This window comes from Oncorhynchus gorbuscha, linkage group LG22 (genome assembly GCF_021184085.1).
Source record: "Oncorhynchus gorbuscha isolate QuinsamMale2020 ecotype Even-year linkage group LG22, OgorEven_v1.0, whole genome shotgun sequence".
Taxonomy (NCBI): domain Eukaryota; kingdom Metazoa; phylum Chordata; class Actinopteri; order Salmoniformes; family Salmonidae; genus Oncorhynchus; species Oncorhynchus gorbuscha.
Window position 1 is genome coordinate 49710573 of NC_060194.1, and position 21793 is coordinate 49732365.

The following is a 21793-nucleotide window of genomic DNA, read 5'->3' on the forward strand; positions in this document are numbered from 1 at the left end:
AATAATACAACACTAAGTTGTGAACTAGTATTTTTTATTTGAATCTAACAAACATAACAGTGATTGATCCCTTTATGTATTGTCAGAAAACACTATGAAGCTGCAATGTTCAATAGAAAACAACTCAATACAAATACTACACTAAGAATTACTATTCAAATTCAGTGTGTTGATTTCAATTCAATCTACAGTAGTTTCTTTCAACAGTGTAAGACGTTTTTTAACAGTGACACCTCGATAGCCTTTCAAGATGGCCGCCGAATTCCAAAAGAGAATTCTGACTTCCAAAAGAGAATTCTGAATTCCAAAAGAGAAATCTGAATTCCAAAAGACAATTCCAAATTCCAAAAGAGAATTCTGAATTCCAAAAGAGAAATCTGAATTGCAAAAGACAATTCTGAATTCCAAAAAGAGAATTCTGAATTCCAAAAGAGAAATCTGAATTCCAAAAGAGAATTCTGCATTCCAAAAGAGAATTCTGAATTCCAAAAGAGAATTCTGCATTCCAAAAGAGAATTCTGAATTCCAAAAGAGAATTCCGCTTGTTGGTGGAGCCAGGTCTTGAGATGGTATAAAACATTTTCCAGCTTAAAATATCAAGTGAACAATTTTCTATTTGAACAAATAAAAAATAAAGTAGAAGTATTTATCTACTACAGTTCAATTACATACTAAGCAGCCTGTAGAAAAAAATGATACGAAAAGTGAATGTTAGTTCACTCTCCATAGCTAGAATAAAACCCCATCAAAGTCCTCTGTAGGCTCTAGAGGACATGGTGTTTCACAATGTTCCTCACAGATTCAGACATTTGTATCAGTCTCTATATCAGTCACTATATCAGTCATTATATCAGTCACTATATCAGTCTCTATATCAGTCATTATATCAGTCACTATATCAGTCACTATATCAGTCATTATATCAGTCACTATATCAGTCACTATATCAGTCACTATATCAGTCATTATATCAGTCACTATATCAGTCACTATATCAGTCACTATATCACTCTATATCAGTCATTATATCAGTCACTATATCAGTCATTATATCAGTCATTATATCAGTCACTATATCAGTCATTATATCAGTCACTATATCAGTCACTATATCAGTCATTATATCACTCTATATCAGTCATTATATCAGTCATTATATCAGTCTCTATATCAGTCACTATATCAGTCATTATATCAGTCACTATATCAGTCACTATATCAGTCATTATATCAGTCTCTATATCACTCTCTAAATCAGTCATTATATCAGTCACTATCAGTCTCTATATCAGTCACGATAAGTCTCTATGTCAGTCACTATATCAGCCACTATATCAGTCTCTATATCAGTCACGATCAATCTCTATATCAGTCACTATATCAGTCACAGGTATAGTCTTATGGTCCAAAGGCCAGGCTTGTTTTTAAGACATAATATCCTCAATGCTGTGTAGAATAACAGCATTATCGATGGAGTAGAGGGGGTGGGGGGTCTTTATGGAGTAGAGGGGGTGGGGGTCTTTAACAGCATTATCAATGGGGTAGAGGGGGTGGGGGCGTCTTTATCAGCATTATCAATGGGGTAGAGGGGGTGGGGGGTCTTTAACAGCATTATCGATGGAGTAGAGGGGGTGGGGGGTATTTACCAGCATTATCAATGGAGTAGAGGGGGTGGGGGGTCTTTAACAGCATTATCAATGGAGTAGAGGGGGTGGGGGTCTTTAACAGCATTATCAATGGAGTAGAGGGGGTGGGGGTCTTTAACAGCATTATCAATGGGGTAGAGGGGGTGGGGGTCTTTAACAGCATTATCGATGGAGTAGAGGGGGTGGGGGTCTTTAACAGCATTATCAATGGGGTAGAGGGGGTGGGGGTCTTTAACAGCATTATCGATGGAGTAGAGGGGGTGGGGGTGGGGTATTTAACAGCATTATCAATGGAGTAGAGGGGGTGGGGGGTCTTTAACAGCATTATCAATGGAGTAGAGGGGGTGGGGGTCTTTAACAGCATTATCAATGGGGTAGAGGGGGTGGGGGTCTTTAACAGCATTATCAATGGAGTAGAGGGGTGGGGGCGTCTTTATCAGCATTATCAATGGGGTAGAGGGGCTGGGGGGTCTTTAACAGCATTATCGATGGAGTAGAGGGGGTGGGGGGTCTTTAACAGCATTATCAATGGAGTAGAGGGGGTGGGGGGGTCTTTATCAGCATTATCAATGGGGTAGAGGAGGTGGGGGTCTTTAACAGCATTATCGATGGAGTAGAGGGGGTGGGGGGTATTTAACAGCATTATCGATGGAGTAGAGGGGGTGGGGGTATTTAACAGCATTATCAATGGAGTAGAGGGGTGGGGGCGTCTTTATCAGCATTATCAATGGGGTAGAGGGGGTGGGGGGTCTTTAACAGCATTATCGATGGAGTAGAGGGGGTGGGGGGGTATTTAACAGCATTATCAATGGAGTAGAGGGGGTGGGGGTCTTTAACAGCATTATCAATGGAGTAGAGGGGGTGGGGGGTCTTTGACAGCATTATCAATGGAGTAGAGGGGGTGGGGGGTCTTTAACAGCATTATCAATGGGGTAGAGGGGGGTGGGGGTCTTTAACAGCATTATCAATGGAGTAGAGGGGGTGGGGGTCTTTAACAGCATTATCAATGGGGTAGAGGGGGTGGGGGTCTTTAACAGCATTATCGATGGAGTAGAGGGGGTGGGGGGTATTTAACAGCATTATCAATGGAGTAGAGGGGGTGGGGGTCTTTAACAGCATTATCAATGGAGTAGAGGGGGTGGGGGTCTTTAACAGCATTATCAATGGGGTAGAGGGGGTGGGGGGTCTTTAACAGCATTATCAATGGAGTAGAGGGGTGGGGGCGTCTTTATCAGCATTATCAATGGGGTAGAGGGGGTGGGGGGTCTTTAACAGCATTATCGATGGAGTAGAGGGGGTGGGGGGGGGTATTTAACAGCATTATCGATGGAGTAGAGGGGGTGGGGGTCTTTAACAGCATTATCAATGGAGTAGAGGGGGTGGGGGTGGGGGGTCTTTAACAGCATTATCGATGGAGTAGAGGGGGTGGGGGGTCTTTAACAGCATTATCAATGGAGTAGAGGGGGTGGGGGGTATTTAACAGCATTATCAATGGAGTAGAGGGGGTGGGGGGTCTTTAACAGCATTATCAATGGAGTAGAGGGGGGGGGGTCTTTAACAGCATTATCAATGGGGTAGAGGGGGTGGGGGGTATTTAACAGCATTATCGATGGAGTAGAGGGGGTGGGGGGTCTTTAACAGCATTATCAATGGAGTAGAGGGGTGGGGGGTCTTTAACAGCATTATCAATGGAGTAGAGGGGTGGGGGCGTCTTTATCAGCATTATCGATGGAGTAGAGGGGGTGGGGGGTATTTAACAGCATTATCGATGGAGTAGAGGGGGTTGGGGGGGTATTTAACATAAGTATCAATATATAATACATCACTATAACTACATCGCTGCTGTTCAGACTACAGCAACATTTTAAGAACTATTCTAAAAAGCCCTGAGAAACAGTAGTCTACTGTATGTGATCACCATGTCGGTTCACCACAGTCATTAAAGACAAGTGCTGTAGTGGTGATTCAGACATCAGAACCCTTTTGTCACCTGTGGAAAAAGGACATAGAATGTATATCCCAAATAGCACACTATTCCCTATATAGTGCACTACGTTTGGCCAGGGCCCTATGAGTAGTGCACTATAAAGGGAATATGGAGGGGCCATTTGGGACACAAGCAGAAAACTAGGTTGAGTGGGACATGACTGAAGCGATTCTGTCTTTTAGGGTGCAACACTGGTAACCCTACAAAACAGAGCCTCTTTCTCTACTGGCTGGTATTTGTCCAGTTGGCTGGTTGAGGACGTGGAGCTGTGGTACTCAGGGGGATTGGTAGCCTGGTCCCAGATCTGTTTGTGAGGTCTTGCCAGCTGTAAACAGATCTGGGACCAGGCTAGGGAATCAGGGGAAAGTTCAAACGTGTCCCTGTTTGGCGTCTCCGATAGCGCCCCAGACGTCGAACACAAACTCGTCAGGAAAAGCGAAGTCCCCGAGAGCCTCGTCCAGAGCCATGGCAAACTCATCAGGGTTCTTCTTGTCCCGACCCACCTCCACCATGGTTGCCGCTAGAGAGTGGGGGAGAGGAGAGAGGGGAGAGAGGAGAGGAGAGAGGAGACAGGAGAGGAGGCAGGAGAGAGGAGAGGAGACAGGAGAGGAGACAGGAGAGAGGGGAGAGGGGAGAGGGGGGGAGATAGGAGAGAGGGGAGAGAGGAGAAAGGAGAGGAGAGGAGACAGGAGAGGAGACAGGAGAGAGGGGAGAGGGGAGAGGGGGAGATAGGAGAGAGGAGAGGAGACAGGAGAAAGGAGAGAGGGGGGAGATAGGGGAGAGAGGATAGAGGAGAGAGGAGAAAGGGGGAGAGAGGAGAGGAGACAGGAGAGAGGGGAGAGAGGGGAGAGGGGAGAGGAGACAGGAGAGAGGAGAAAGGGGGAGAGAGGAGATAGGGGAGAGAGAGAGGAGAGAGGGGAGAGAGGAGAGGAGACAGGAGAGAGAAGAAAGGGGGAGAGGAAAGAGGGGGAGAGGGGGAGACAGGAGAGAGGAGAGAGGAGAGGAGACAGGAGAGAGGAGAAAGGGGGGGAGAGAGGAGAGAGGGGGGAGAGGGGAGAGAGTTAGTTAGCTCGGGGAGCTTTCACAAATTTATACAACTCTCTCAGTGGTTGAAATGTTGCTGTTGAAACTGTGTGTGTGCGTGTGCGTGTGTGTGCGTGTTCGTGCGTGCGTGTGTGTGCGTGCGTGTGTACTCACCCAGTTCTGTATCTCTGATACCCATGTAAGTCTCCAGTAGGTCATCCACCTTCTTCACTGCTCTCTCCTCAAACTCTGTAGGCTGGAAAACACAAGATATTCCACACTCCTCTCTGAGTAATAGATAATATACTGTATAGTAATATATAATATACTGTATAGTGATAGATACTGTACAGTAATATATAATATACTGTATAGTGATAGATAATACACTGTACAGTAATAGATAATATACTGTATAGTAATAGATAATATACTGTATAGTAATAGATAATACACTGTATAGTAATAGATAATATACTGTATAGTAATAGATAATATACTGTATAGTAATAGATAATATACTGTATAGTAATAGATAATACACTGTATAGTAATAGATTAATATACTGTATAGTGATAGATACTGTATAGTAATATATAATATACTGTATAGTAATATATAATATACTGTACAGTAATAGATAATACACTGTATAGTAATAGATAATATACTGTATAGTAATAGATAATATACTGTATAGTGATAGATACTGTACAGTAATAGATAATATACTGTATAGTAATATATAATATACTGTATAGTAATAGATAATATACTGTATAGTAATAGATAATATACTGTACACTAATAGATAGTATACTGTACAGTAATAGATAATATACTGTACAGTAATAGATAATATACTGTATAGTGATAGATAATATACTGTATAGTAATAGATACTGTATAGTAATAGATAATATACTGTATAGTGATAGATACTGTATAGTAATAGATAATATACTGTATAGTAATAGATAATATACTGTATAGTGATAGATACTGTATAGTAATAGATAATATACTGTACAGTAATAGATAATATACTGTATAGTGATAGATACTGTATAGTAATAGATAATATACTGTATAGTAATATATAATATACTGTATAGTAATAGATAATATACTGTATAGTAATATATAATATACTGTATAGTAATAGATAATATACTGTATAGTAATATATAATATACTGTATAGTAATAGATAATATACTGTATAGTAATATATAATATACTGTATAGTAATAGATAATAACTGTATAGTAATATATAATATACTGTATAGTAATAGATAATATACTGTATAGTAATATATAATATAATAGATAATATACTGTATAGTAATATATAATATACTGTATAGTAATAGATAATATACTGTATAGTAATATATAATATACTGTAAATAGATAATATACTGTATAGTAATATATAATATACTGTATAGTAATAGATAATATACTGTATAGTAATATATAATATACTGTATAGTAATAGATAATATACTGTATAGTAATATAATATACTGTATAGTAATATATAATATACTGTATAGTAATAGATAATATACTGTATAGTAATAGATAATATACTGTATAGTAATAGTTAATATACTGTATAGTATTAGATACTGTATAGTAATAGATAATATACTGTATAGTAATAGATAATATACTGTATAGTAATAGTTAATATACTGTATAGTAATAGATACTGTATAGTAATAGTTAATATACTATATAGTAATAGATACTGTATAGTAATAGATAATATACTGTATAGTGATAAATATAATAATAATAATAATAATAATATATGCCATTTAGCAGACGCTTTTATCCAAAGCGACTTACAGTCATGTGTGCATACATTCTACGTGTGGGTGGTCCCGGGGATCGAACCCACTACCCTGGCATTACAAGCGCCATGCTCTACCAACTGAGCTACACAGGACAATATACTGTGATAGATACTGTATAGTAATAGATAATATACTGTATAGTAATAGTTAATATACTGTATAGTAATAGATACTGTATAGTAATAGATAATATACTGTATAGTGATAGATACTGTATAGTAATATATAATATACTGTATAGTAATAGATAATATACTGTATAGTAATATATAATATACTGTACAGTAATAGTTAATATACTGTATAGTAATAGATAATATACTGTATAGTGATAGATACTGTACAGTGATAGATAATATACTGTACAGTAATATATAATATACTGTATAGTAATATATAATATACTGTATAGTGATAGATACTGTACAGTAATAGATAATATACTGTATAGTAATATATAATATACTGTATAGTAATATATAATATACTGTATAGTAATATATAATATACTGTACAGTAATATATAATATACTGTATAGTAATATATAATATACTGTATAGTGATAGATACTGTACAGTGATAGATACTGTATAGTAATAGATAATATACTGTATAGTAATAGATAATATACTGTATAGTAATATATAATATACTGTATAGTGATAGATACTGTACAGTAATAGATAATATACTGTATAGTAATAGATAATATACTGTATAGTGATAGATACTGTACAGTAATATATAATATACTGTATAGTGATAGATAATACACTGTACAGTAATAGATAATATACTGTATAGTAATAGATAATATACTGTATAGTAATATGTATAGTAATAGATAATATACTGTATAGTAATAGATAATACACTGTATAGTAATAGATAATATACTGTATAGTAATAGATAATATACTGTATAGTAATAGATAATATACTGTATAGTAATAGATAATACACTGTATAGTAATAGATTAATATACTGTATAGTGATAGATACTGTATAGTAATATATAATATACTGTATAGTAATATATAATATACTGTACAGTAATAGATAATACACTGTATAGTAATAGATAATATACTGTATAGTAATAGATAATATACTGTATAGTGATAGATACTGTACAGTAATAGATAATATACTGTATAGTAATATATAATATACTGTATAGTAATAGATAATATACTGTATAGTAATAGATTAATATACTGTATAGTGATAGATACTGTATAGTAATAGATAATATACTGTACACTAATAGATAGTATACTGTACAGTAATAGATAATATACTGTACAGTAATAGATAATATACTGTATAGTGATAGATAATATACTGTATAGTAATAGATACTGTATAGTAATAGATAATATACTGTATAGTGATAGATACTGTATAGTAATAGATAATATACTGTATAGTAATAGATAATATACTGTATAGTGATAGATACTGTATAGTAATAGATAATATACTGTACAGTAATAGATAATATACTGTATAGTGATAGATACTGTATAGTAATACATAATATACTGTATAGTAATATATAATATACTGTATAGTGATAGATAATATACTGTATAGTAATATATAATATACTGTATAGTAATAGATAATATACTGTATAGTAATATATAATATACTGTATAGTAATAGATAATATACTGTATAGTAATATATAATATACTGTATAGTAATATATAATATACTGTATAGTAATAGATAATATACTGTACAGTAATAGATAATATACTGTATAGTAATATATAATATACTGTATAGTAATAGATAATATACTGTATAGTAATATATAATATACTGTATAGTAATATATAATATACTGTACAGTAATAGATAATATACTGTATAGTAATATATAATATACTGTATAGTAATAGATAATATACTGTATAGTAATATATAATATACTGTACAGTAATAGATAATATACTGTATAGTAATATATAATATACTGTATAGTAATAGTTAATATACTGTATAGTATTATATATACTGTATAGTAATAGATAATATACTGTATAGTAATAGATAATATACTGTATAGTAATAGTTAATATACTGTATAGTATTAGATACTGTATAGTAATAGATAATATACTGTATAGTAATAGATAATATACTGTATAGTAATAGTAATATACTGTATAGTAATAGATACTGTATAGTAATAGTTAATATACTATATAATAGTAATAGATACTGTATAGTAATAGATAATATACTGTATAGTGATAGATACTGTATAGTAATAGATAATATACTGTATAGTAATAGTTAATATACTGTATAGTAATAGATACTGTATAGTAATAGATAATATACTGTATAGTGATAGATACTGTATAGTAATATATAATATACTGTATAGTAATAGATAATATACTGTATAGTAATATATAATATACTGTACAGTAATAGTTAATATACTGTATAGTAATAGATAATATACTGTATAGTGATAGATACTGTACAGTGATAGATAATATACTGTACAGTAATATATAATATACTGTATAGTAATATATAATATACTGTATAGTGATAGATACTGTACAGTAATAGATAATATACTGTATAGTAATATATAATATACTGGATAGTAATATATAATATACTGTATAGTAATATATAATATACTGTACAGTAATATATAATATACTGTATAGTAATATATAATATACTGTATAGTGATAGATTGTGTACAGTAATAGATAATATACTGTATAGTAATATATAATATACTGTATAGTGATAGATACTGTACAGTGATAGATACTGTATAGTAATAGATAATATACTGTATAGTAATAGATAATATACTGTATAGTAATAGATAATATACTGTATAGTAATATATAATATACTGTATAGTGATAGATACTGTACAGTAATAGATAATATACTGTATAGTAATAGATAATATACTGTATAGTGATAGATACTGTACAGTAATATATAATATACTGTATAGTGATAGATAATACACTGTACAGTAATAGATAATATACTGTATAGTAATAGATAATATACTGTATAGTAATATGTATAGTAATAGATAATATACTGTATAGTAATAGATAATACACTGTATAGTAATAGATAATATACTGTATAGTAATAGATAATATACTGTTTAGTAATAGATAATATACTGTATAGTAATAGATAATACACTGTATAGTAATAGATTAATATACTGTATAGTGATAGATACTGTATAGTAATATATAATATACTGTATAGTAATATATAATATACTGTACAGTAATAGATAATACACTGTATAGTAATAGATAATATACTGTATAGTAATAGATAATATACTGTATAGTGATAGATACTGTACAGTAATAGATAATATACTGTATAGTAATATATAATATACTGTATAGTAATAGATAATATACTGTATAGTAATAGATTAATATACTGTATAGTGATAGATACTGTATAGTAATAGATAATATACTGTACACTAATAGATAGTATACTGTACAGTAATAGATAATATACTGTACAGTAATAGATAATATACTGTATAGTGATAGATAATATACTGTATAGTAATAGATACTGTATAGTAATAGATAATATACTGTATAGTGATAGATACTGTATAGTAATAGATAATATACTGTATAGTAATAGATAATATACTGTATAGTGATAGATACTGTATAGTAATAGATAATATACTGTACAGTAATAGATAATATACTGTATAGTGATAGATACTGTATAGTAATAGATAATATACTGTATAGTAATATATAATATACTGTATAGTGATAGATAATATACTGTATAGTAATATATAATATACTGTATAGTAATAGATAATATACTGTATAGTAATAGATAATATACTGTATAGTAATAGATAATATACTGTATAGTAATAGATAATATACTGTATAGTAATATATAATATACTGTATAGTAATAGATAATATACTGTATAGTGATAGATACTGTATAGTAATATATAATATACTGTATAGTGATAGATAATACACTGTACAGTAATAGATAATATACTGTATAGTAATAGATAATATACTGTATAGTAATATGTATAGTAATAGATAATATACTGTATAGTAATAGATAATACACTGTATAGTAATAGATAATATACTGTATAGTAATAGATAATATACTGTATAGTAATAGATAATATACTGTATAGTAATAGATAATACACTGTATAGTAATAGATAATATACTGTATAGTAATATATAATATACTGTATAGTAATATATAATATACTGTACAGTAATAGATAATATACTGTATAGTAATATATAATATACTGTATAGTAATAGATAATATACTGTATAGTAATATATAATATACTGTACAGTAATAGATAATATACTGTATAGTAATATATAATATACTGTATAGTAATAGTTAATATACTGTATAGTATTAGATACTGTATAGTAATAGATAATATACTGTATAGTAATAGATAATATACTGTATAGTAATAGTTAATATACTGTATAGTATTAGATACTGTATAGTAATAGATAATATACTGTATAGTAATAGATAATATACTGTATAGTAATAGTTAATATACTGTATAGTAATAGATACTGTATAGTAATAGTTAATATACTATATAGTAATAGATACTGTATAGTAATAGATAATATACTGTATAGTGATAGATACTGTATAGTAATAGATAATATACTGTATAGTAATAGTTAATATACTGTATAGTAATAGATACTGTATAGTAATAGATAATATACTGTATAGTGATAGATACTGTATAGTAATATATAATATACTGTATAGTAATAGATAATATACTGTATAGTAATATATAATATACTGTACAGTAATAGTTAATATACTGTATAGTAATAGATAATATACTGTATAGTGATAGATACTGTACAGTGATAGATAATATACTGTACAGTAATATATAATATACTGTATAGTAATATATAATATACTGTATAGTGATAGATACTGTACAGTAATAGATAATATACTGTATAGTAATATATAATATACTGGATAGTAATATATAATATACTGTATAGTAATATATAATATACTGTACAGTAATATATAATATACTGTATAGTAATATATAATATACTGTATAGTGATAGATTGTGTACAGTAATAGATAATATACTGTATAGTAATATATAATATACTGTATAGTGATAGATACTGTACAGTGATAGATACTGTATAGTAATAGATAATATACTGTATAGTAATAGATAATATACTGTATAGTAATAGATAATATACTGTATAGTAATATATAATATACTGTATAGTGATAGATACTGTACAGTAATAGATAATATACTGTATAGTAATAGATAATATACTGTATAGTGATAGATACTGTACAGTAATATATAATATACTGTATAGTGATAGATAATACACTGTACAGTAATAGATAATATACTGTATAGTAATAGATAATATACTGTATAGTAATATGTATAGTAATAGATAATATACTGTATAGTAATAGATAATACACTGTATAGTAATAGATAATATACTGTATAGTAATAGATAATATACTGTTTAGTAATAGATAATATACTGTATAGTAATAGATAATACACTGTATAGTAATAGATTAATATACTGTATAGTGATAGATACTGTATAGTAATATATAATATACTGTATAGTAATATATAATATACTGTACAGTAATAGATAATACACTGTATAGTAATAGATAATATACTGTATAGTAATAGATAATATACTGTATAGTGATAGATACTGTACAGTAATAGATAATATACTGTATAGTAATATATAATATACTGTATAGTAATAGATAATATACTGTATAGTAATAGATTAATATACTGTATAGTGATAGATACTGTATAGTAATAGATAATATACTGTACACTAATAGATAGTATACTGTACAGTAATAGATAATATACTGTACAGTAATAGATAATATACTGTATAGTGATAGATAATATACTGTATAGTAATAGATACTGTATAGTAATAGATAATATACTGTATAGTGATAGATACTGTATAGTAATAGATAATATACTGTATAGTAATAGATAATATACTGTATAGTGATAGATACTGTATAGTAATAGATAATATACTGTACAGTAATAGATAATATACTGTATAGTGATAGATACTGTATAGTAATAGATAATATACTGTATAGTAATATATAATATACTGTATAGTGATAGATAATATACTGTATAGTAATATATAATATACTGTATAGTAATAGATAATATACTGTATAGTAATAGATAATATACTGTATAGTAATATATAATATACTGTATAGTAATAGATAATATACTGTATAGTGATAGATACTGTATAGTAATAGATAATATACTGTACAGTAATAGATAATATACTGTATAGTGATAGATACTGTATAGTAATAGATAATATACTGTACAGTAATAGATAATATACTGTATAGTGATAGATACTGTATAGTAATAGATAATATACTGTATAGTAATAGATAATATACTGTACAGTAATGATAATGATACAAATGATTACATCACTTGGTACAAACCACTGCTTAGCCCAACATCAGCGGGAACCCCCTATCACAAGGGGCATGGGTGGTATTGTGAGGGGTGTAAGGGGACACGAATACACTCACCACTTCCTCTACGGTAGCAGGGCCCCTGGAGCGAAGTCTCAGAGTCCCTCTCCCTGTCCCCATCTTATTGTCACTGGCCTCCTTGCCTCCCTTTGACCGCGGCTCCAGCATCTCTGTTCAGCAACAATAATTAATACACTTCAAGTAAACGGTTTCAGAGATAATGCTTTAAATGTGGTTAATGTATGTCTGACATACTAATGTGTTTTTACTACTGGGCTGGTATATATGTGACAAAGCATCAAGAATCACTCGAACTAGAATCCCTAGAATCTCATCAACCTCTCTCTGGGTGATAACTTGCAACGAATTGCAAAAATCGCTGAAGTTGGAGACTTTTATCTCCCTCACCAACTTCAAACATCTGCTATCTGAGCAGCTAACCGATTACTGCAGCTGTGCATAGTCTATCGGTAAATAGCCCACCCATTTTACCTACCTCATCCCCATACTGTTTATATTTGTTTACTTTTCTGCTCTTTTGCACACCAATATCTCTACCTGTACATGACCATCTGATCATTTATCACTCCAGTGTTAATCTGCAAAATTGTAATTATTCGCCTACCTCCTCATGCCTTTTGCACACAATGTATATAGACTCTCTTTTTTTTCTACTGTGTTATTGACTTGATAATTGTTTACTCCATGTGTAACTCTGTGTTGTCTGTTCACACTGCTATGCTGTATCTTAGCCAGGTCGCAGTTGCAAATGAGAACTTGTTCTCAACTAGCCTACCTGGTTAAATAAAGGTGTTCTCAACTAGCCTACCTGGTTAAATAAAGGTGAAATTAAAAATTAAAAAACTTCAGGTAATCTGGACTACAATTGGAGACCTCTGCCCTTGTCCCAGGCACTCACCGAAGGCCTTCATCTCTACAAATGTTAAAGCCTACACTAGTCCCCAGCTGTCCACTCACCGAAGGCCTTCATCTCTACAAATGTTAAAGCCTACACTAGTCCCCAGCTGTCCACTCACCGAAGGCCTTCATCTCTACAAATGTTAAAGCCTACACCAGTCCCCAGCTGTCCACTCACCGAAGGCCTTCATCTCTACAAATGTTAAAGCCTACACCAGTCCCCAGCTGTCCACTCACCGAAGGCCTTCATCTCTACAAATGTTAAAGCCTACACGAGTCCCCAGCTGTCCACTCACCGAAGGCCTTCATCTCTACAAATGTTAAAGCCTACACTAGTCCCCAGCTGTCCTCTCACCGAAGGCCTTCATCTCTACAAATGTTAAAGCCCACACTAGTCCCCAGCTGTCCACTCACCGAAGGCCTTCATGGGCTCCACCAGTTTGAGAGTGAACTTCTGGTCTTTCGGCAGCTCCTTCAGCATGAGAGCCACCTCGTAGTGACGTGATCCCACAATGTTCTTCCCGTTGATGCATTCTATGTGGTCTCCTACAGAGATCACCTTCACTTTGTCCACCACACTGCCCTCCTTGATACGCTTTTGGGGGGGAGAGAGAGATCTATAAGACATTTCATCACACTGCCCTTCAATGTCAAGAGATAAAACAAGAGAAGGGTCCCCCTCAGCCAGCTGGTTCTGAGGCTCAGTTCACCAACCCAAACCAACCCCATAGAGCCTCAGGACAGAACTCAGAAAATCTGGCCCAACCAAATCATCACAAAGCAAAAACAAAAATATATCACCTATTGGGGAGACACCACAACACATCTAAGTAAACTTCAATGCTATTTGTCTCTAAACAGACAGTATATAGTGACAGACTAATTATCTTTTCAGGAAAACACTGACTAGGTACAGACTCTGTGAGCACAGTCTGGCTATAGAGACCGGTTGTCACAGGCAAACCTGGCTGTCCAGAGAGGACAGTCTGGCTATAGAGACCGGTCGTCACAGACAAACCTGGCTGCCCAGAGAGGACAGCCTGGCTATAGAGGCCGGTCGTCACAGACAAACCTGGCTGCCCAGAGAGGACAGCCTGGCTATAGAGACCGGTCGTCACAGGCAAACCTGGCTGCCCAGAGAGGACAGCCTGGCTATAGAGACCGGTCGTCACAGACAAACCTGGCTGCCCAGAGAGGACAGTCTGTGCTCACTCTGCTCCAGGGGAGAGGTAGAGTTGCATTTCCTATTACACTGTGACAAATACTCAGACCATAGAGAATCTTTATTTCCCAAAATGATAATTCAATACAAAGAATTTGAAAATATAAAAGATGAAGAAAAAATCTAATATTTATTGGGTGAAAAGCTAAAATGTGCAGTTTTGGCAGCCAAATATGTGTCCTCCTGCCACAACCTGAGGGACAGCCAGTGAAAAGTGCAAAGTCATGTCGATAATATTTCCCATCTTGTTTTGTCTTTCATACCACGTCATGTTGACACTGGTCCACTACCAGGTCATGTGTCTTCTCAGTCATGTTGACACTGGTCTACTACCAGGCCATGTGTCTTCTCAGTCATGTTGACACTGGTCCACTACCATGTCATGTGTCTTCTCAGTCATGTTGACACTGGTCCACTACCATGTCATGTGTCTTCTCAGTCATGTTGACACTGGTCTACTACTAGGTCTTCTCATGTGACACTGGTCTTGTGTCTTCAGTCATGTTGACACTGGTCTACTACTTCTCAGGCCATGTGTCTTCTCAGTCATGTTGACACTGGTCTACTACTAGGTCTTGTGTCTTCTCCGTCATGTTGACACTGGTCTACTACTAGGTCATGTGTCTTCTCAGTCATGTTGACACTGGTCTACTACTAGGTCATGTGTCTTCTCAGTCATGTTGACACTGGTCTACTACTAGGTCATGTGTCTTCTCAGTCATGTTGACACTGGTCTACTACTAGGTCATGTGTCTTCTCAGTCATGTTGACACTGGTCTACTACCAGGTCATGTGTCTTCTCAGTCATGTTGACACTGGTCTACTACTAGGTCATGTGTCTTCTCAGTCATGTTGACACTGGTCTACTACCAGGTCATGTGTCTTCTCAGTCATGTTGACACTGGTCCACTACCAGGCCATGTGTCTTCTCAGTCATGTTGACACTGGTCTACTACTAGGTCATGTGTCTTCTCAGTCATGTTGACACTGGTCCACTACCAGGCCATGTGTCTTCTCAGTCATGTTGACACTGGTCCACTACCAGGCCATGTGTCTTCTCAGTCATGTTGACACTGGTCCACTACCAGGTCATGTGTCTTCTCAGTCATGTTGACACTGGTCCACTACCAGGCCATGTGTCTTCTCAGTCATGTTGACACTGGTCCACTACCAGGCCATGTGTCTTCTCAGTCATGTTGACACTGGTCCACTACCAGGTCATGTGTCTTCTCAGTCATGTTGACACTGGTCCACTACCAGGCCATGTGTCTTCTCAGTCATGTTGACACTGGTCCACTACCAGGCCATGTGTCTTCTCAGTCATGTTGACACTGGTCCACTACCAGGCCATGTGTCTTCTCAGTCATGTTGACACTGGTCCACTACCAGGCCATGTGTCTTCTCAGTCATGTTGACACTGGTCCACTACCAGGTCATGTGTCTTCTCAGTCATGTTGACACTGGTCCACTACCAGGCCATGTGTCTTCTCAGTCATGTTGACACTGGTCTACTACTAGGTCATGTGTCTTCTCAGTCATGTTGACACTGGTCCACTACCAGGCCATGTGTCTTCTCAGTCATGTTGACACTGGTCCACTACCAGGCCATGTGTCTTCTCAGTCATGTTGACACTGGTCCACTACCAGGTCATGTGTCTTCTCAGTCATGTTGACACTGGTCCACTACCAGGCCATGTGTCTTCTCAGTCATGTTGACACTGGTCCACTACCAGGTCATGTGTCTTCTCAGTCATGTTGACACTGGTCCACTACCAGGCCATGTGTCTTCTCAGTCATGTTGACACTGGTCCATTACCAGGCCATGTGTCTTCTCAGTCATGTTGACACTGGTCTACTACTAGGTCATGTGTCTTCTCAGTCATGTTGACACTGGTCTACTACCAGGTCATGTGTCTTCTCAGTCATGTTGACACTGGTCCACTACCAGGCCATGTGTCTTCTCAGTCATGTTGACACTGGTCCACTACCATTGCTTTAATGTATTGTTGTTCTGGTTAATATTGTTGTTGTAGTTGTTGTTAATGTTAATTCCATGTCCACTACTACTATTATTATTGCTGTGTGTCCCACCATTTATTTATATATACATCTATTTTTTTTATATATAAATATATATTTTCTATTTTTCTATATGTATACTTTGACAATGTAAGTAATGAGGAACTTGTCATTTCAATAAAGTCAATTGAATTGAGATAGTGACAGAGGGAGACAGAGAGAGACAGGGGAAGACAGAGAGCGACAGAGAGAGGGAGAGAGACCGCGAGAGATCAAAAGCCAAAATGTTAACATTATCACTATAGCTCCCTCCAGTAACCAAGAACACAACCGTTCCTTGATTTTATCTGGCGGCATTATTCTGTCGTTTTAGTCAGAATTATCACCTTCTGTGAGAACTATAAAGTAAATGAAAATACAGTTAAGCACACTCTTACAACCTTCTTGTCTTACGAGTGACTTATTAGCTTGGTATAACTCTGAAGTGCTTACATACATAAACAGTTTAGCCGGAGCTATAACAGTATCAGATTAAACACATGAATAAAGGAAAATAACCTCATTGGCTGCTTATTACAGAAGGGAGGAAATAAACAACTTCACATTTATTATTCCTGGCATGAATTCAGGCTTCCTCCTTAATTATTATAACGTTACCATCCTAACATACACCCTTCAACCTTTACGAACGAACCCCGAAGACATGAAAACTTAGCTAAAACAGCGCGGATTTGCCTTCACCCCAAAGGTGTGTTACTACGATAATAGTCCCCGTTCCAACAGTTCTGAGCCACGTAGTTCCGCTTGTCTTATCGTTCCCCCGCATAGCGAACACGGAAACAAGTCAAACAAACAAAAACAACGACATCGACTTACAGGTTCATTATCAGTTACAATCACAGCTTTGTGCCTTCTTTGATTTCAGACAAAAACTACTTCTGAAATATGTTTTAAAGTTCAAACTACAATCAGTTACAACAAATAAATGATGCTACAGTGTGTTGTATGATTTATCCTTTCCAGGTAAATCCCGAAAAAAGATTAGTAAAAACTGGCTTCAAGAAACGTCCTATAAAGGAGAAGTTGAAAGGCTTCTCTTTGATAATGAGAGGCTTCAGAGAGTTTAAATTAAGAACAGATATTTGCAATGCAGATTTATCTCCTAATTTAGGGGCATCTGTTCTGTGCTGGATGGGTTTTGGTTGCTGTGTGAATATTAATTATCAATCTAATACAGGCTGATTCTGCTGAGGCTGACAAAAATCAAATCACATTTTATTTGTCACAAAAACATATTTACCGGATGTTATTGCAGGTGTAGCGAAATGCTTGTGTTCCTAGCTCCAACAGTGCAGTAATATCTAACAATTCACAACAATACTCACAAATCTAAAGGTAAAATAATGGAATTAAGAAATATATTAATATTAGGATGAGCAATGTTGGAGTGGCATTGACTGAAATACAGTAGAATACAGTATATACATATGAAATGAGTAAAGCAGTATGTAAACATTAAAGTGACCAGTGTTTCCCTTTCCATATACAGTGGAGCAAAAAGTATTTAGTCAGCCACCAATTGTGCAAGTTGTCCCACTTAAAAATATGAGAGAGGCCTGTCATTTCCATCATAGGTACACTTCAACTATGACAGACAAAATGTGGGAAAAAATCCAGAAAATCACATTGTAGGATTTTTAATGAATATATTTGCAGAAGTGAGCCTCTTAAAGAAGAAGTTACAGGTCTGTGAGAGCCAGAAATATTGCTTGTTTGTAGGTGACCAAATACTTATTTTCCACAATAATTTGCAAATAAAGTCATTAAAAATCCTACAATGTGATTTTCTGGATTTTTTCCCACATTTTGTCTGTCATAGTTGAAGTGTACCTATGATGGAAATTACAGGCCTCTCTCATATTTTTAAGTGGGACAACTTGCACAATTGGTGGCTGACTAAATACTTTTTTGCCCCACTGTTATATAGAGCAGCAGCCTCTAAGGTGCAGGGTTGAGTAACCGGGTGGTAGCCGGGTAGTAATGGCTGTTTAACAGTCTGATGGCCTTGAGATAGAAGCTTTTTTCAGTCTCTCTGTCCCAGCTCGGGGTGAACAGGACGTGGCTCAGGTGGTTGATGTCCTTGATTATCTTTTCAGCCTTCCTGTGACATCGGGTGGTGTAGGTGTCCTGGAGGACAGGTAGTTTGCCCCCGGTGATGCATTGTGCAGACCGCACCTCCCTCTGGAGAGCCTTACGGTTGAGGGCGGAGCAGTGCCGTACCGGGCGGTGATACAGCCCGCCAGGATGCCCTCGATTGTGCATCTGTAAAAGTTTGTGAGTGTTTTTGGTGACAAGCCAAATTTCTTCAGCCTCCTGAGGTTGAAGAGGCGCCTTCTTCACAACGCTGTCTGTGTGGGTGGACCATTTCAGTTTGTCAGTGATGTGTTCACCAAGGAACTTGAAGCTTTCCACCTTCTCCACTGCGGTCCCGTCGTTGTGGATCGTGGGGGGGGGCTGCTCCCTCTGCTGCTTCCTGACGTCCACGATCAGCTCCATCATTTTGTTGACGTTGAGGGAGATGTTATTTTCCTGACATAACACTCCGAGGGCCCTCACCTCCTCCCTGTAGGCCGTCTCGTCATTGCTGGTAATCAAGCCTAATACTGTTGTGTCGTCTGCAAACTTGATGATTGATTTGGAGGCGTGCTTGGCCACACAGACATGGGTGAACAGGGAGTACAGGAGAGGGCTGAGAACGCACCCTTGTGGGGCTCCAGTGTTGAGGATCAGCGAAGTGGAGATGTTGTTTCCTACCATCACCACCTGGGGGCGGCCCTGGTCAAATGTAGTGCCCTACATAGGGAATAGCCCTGGTCAAATGTAGTGCCCTACATAGGGAGTAGCCCTGGTCAAATGTTGTGCCCTACATGGGGAATAGCCCTGGTCAAATGTAGTGCCCTACATAGGGAGTAGCCCTGGTCAAATGTAGTGCCCTACATAGGGAGTAGCCCTGGTCAAATGTAGTGCCCTACATAGGGAGTAGCCCTGGTCAAATGTTGTGCCCTACATGGGGAATAGCCCTGGTCAAATGTAGTGCCCTACATAGGGAGTAGCCCTGGTCAAATGTAGTGCCCTACATAGGGAGTAGCCCTGGTCAAATGTTGTGCCCTACATGGGGAATAGCCCTGGTCAAATGTAGTGCCCTACATAGGGAGTAGCCCTGGTCAAATGTAGTGCCCTACATAGGGAGTAGCCCTGGTCAAATGTAGTGCCCTACATAGGGAGTAGCCCTGGTCAAATGTTGTGCCCTACATGGGGAATAGCCCTGGTCAAATGTAGTGCCCTACATAGGGAGTAGCCCTGGTCAAATGTAGTGCCCTACATAGGGAGTAGCCCTGGTCAAATGTAGTGCCCCACATAGGGAATAGCCCTGGTCAAATGTAGTGCCCTACATAGGGAGTAGCCCTGGTCAAATGTAGTGCCCTACATAGGGAGTAGCCCTGGTCAAATGTAGTGCCCTACATAGGGAGTAGCCCTGGTCAAATGTAGTGCCCTACATAGGGAATAGCCCTGGTCAAATGTAGTGCCCTACATAGGGAGTAGCCCTGGTCAAATGTAGTGCCCTACATAGGGAATAGCCCTGGTCAAATGTAGTGCCCTACATAGGGAGTAGCCCTGGTCAAATGTAGTGCCCTACATAGGGAGTAGCCCTGGTCAAATGTAGTGCCCTACATAGGGAGTAGCCCTGGTCAAATGTAGTGCCCTACATAGGGAATATGGTGCCATTTGGGACTCAGCCATTGTCCCTAAGCAGGTTTGTCTGTCCAATGTTGGGGTGGGTGTCTGTCTGAAGTCAGGGTGTCTGTCTGATGTTGGGGTGTCTGTCTGATGTTGGGGTGTCTGTCTGATGTCGGGGTGTCTGTCTGATGTTGGGGTGGGTGTCTGTCTGATGTTGGGGTGGGTGTCTGTCTGATGTCGGGGTGTCTGTCTGATGTTGGGGTGTCTGTCTGATGTTGGGGTGTCTGTCTGATGTCGGGGTGTCTGTCTGATGTTGGGGTGTCTGTCTGATGTTGGGGTGTCTGTCTGATGTTGGGGTGTCTGTCTGATGTTGGGTTGTCTGTCTGATGTTGGGGTGTCTGTCTGATGTTGGGGTGTCTGTCTGATGTTCGGGTGGGTGTCTGTCTGATGTTGGGGTGGGTGTCTGTCTGATGTTGGGGTGTCTGTCTGAAGTTGGGGTGTCTGTCTGATGTTGGGGTGTCTGTCTGATGTCGGGGTGTCTGTCTGATGTTGGGGTGTCTGTCTGATGTTGGGGTGTCTGTCTGATGTTGGGGTGTCTGTCTGATGTTGGGGTGTCTGTCTGATGTTCGGGTGGGTGTCTGTCTGATGTTGGGGTGGGTGTCTGTCTGATGTTGGGGTGTCTGTCTGAAGTTGGGGTGTCTGTCTGATGTTGGAGTG

The 21793-nt window shown here is 36.2% G+C and overlaps 1 protein-coding gene across 1 annotated transcript in view; it reads right to left on the reverse strand.

Moving 5' to 3' along the window:
- Positions 1–2737: 2737 nt before the first annotated feature.
- Positions 2738–21793, reverse strand: part of LOC124010244 (PDZ domain-containing protein GIPC1-like) — a 60426-nt gene continuing 41370 nt past the window's right edge. Inside the window, exons 3-6 of the mRNA XM_046322697.1 lie at positions 14512–14692; positions 13237–13349; positions 4831–4912; positions 2738–4153 (exon numbers count right to left, since the gene is read on the reverse strand). Of these exons, the coding sequence (XP_046178653.1) occupies positions 4002–4153; positions 4831–4912; positions 13237–13349; positions 14512–14692 (528 nt within the window). The 3' untranslated portion in view covers positions 2738–4001. The remainder of the gene's footprint in view (positions 4154–4830; positions 4913–13236; positions 13350–14511; positions 14693–21793) is intronic.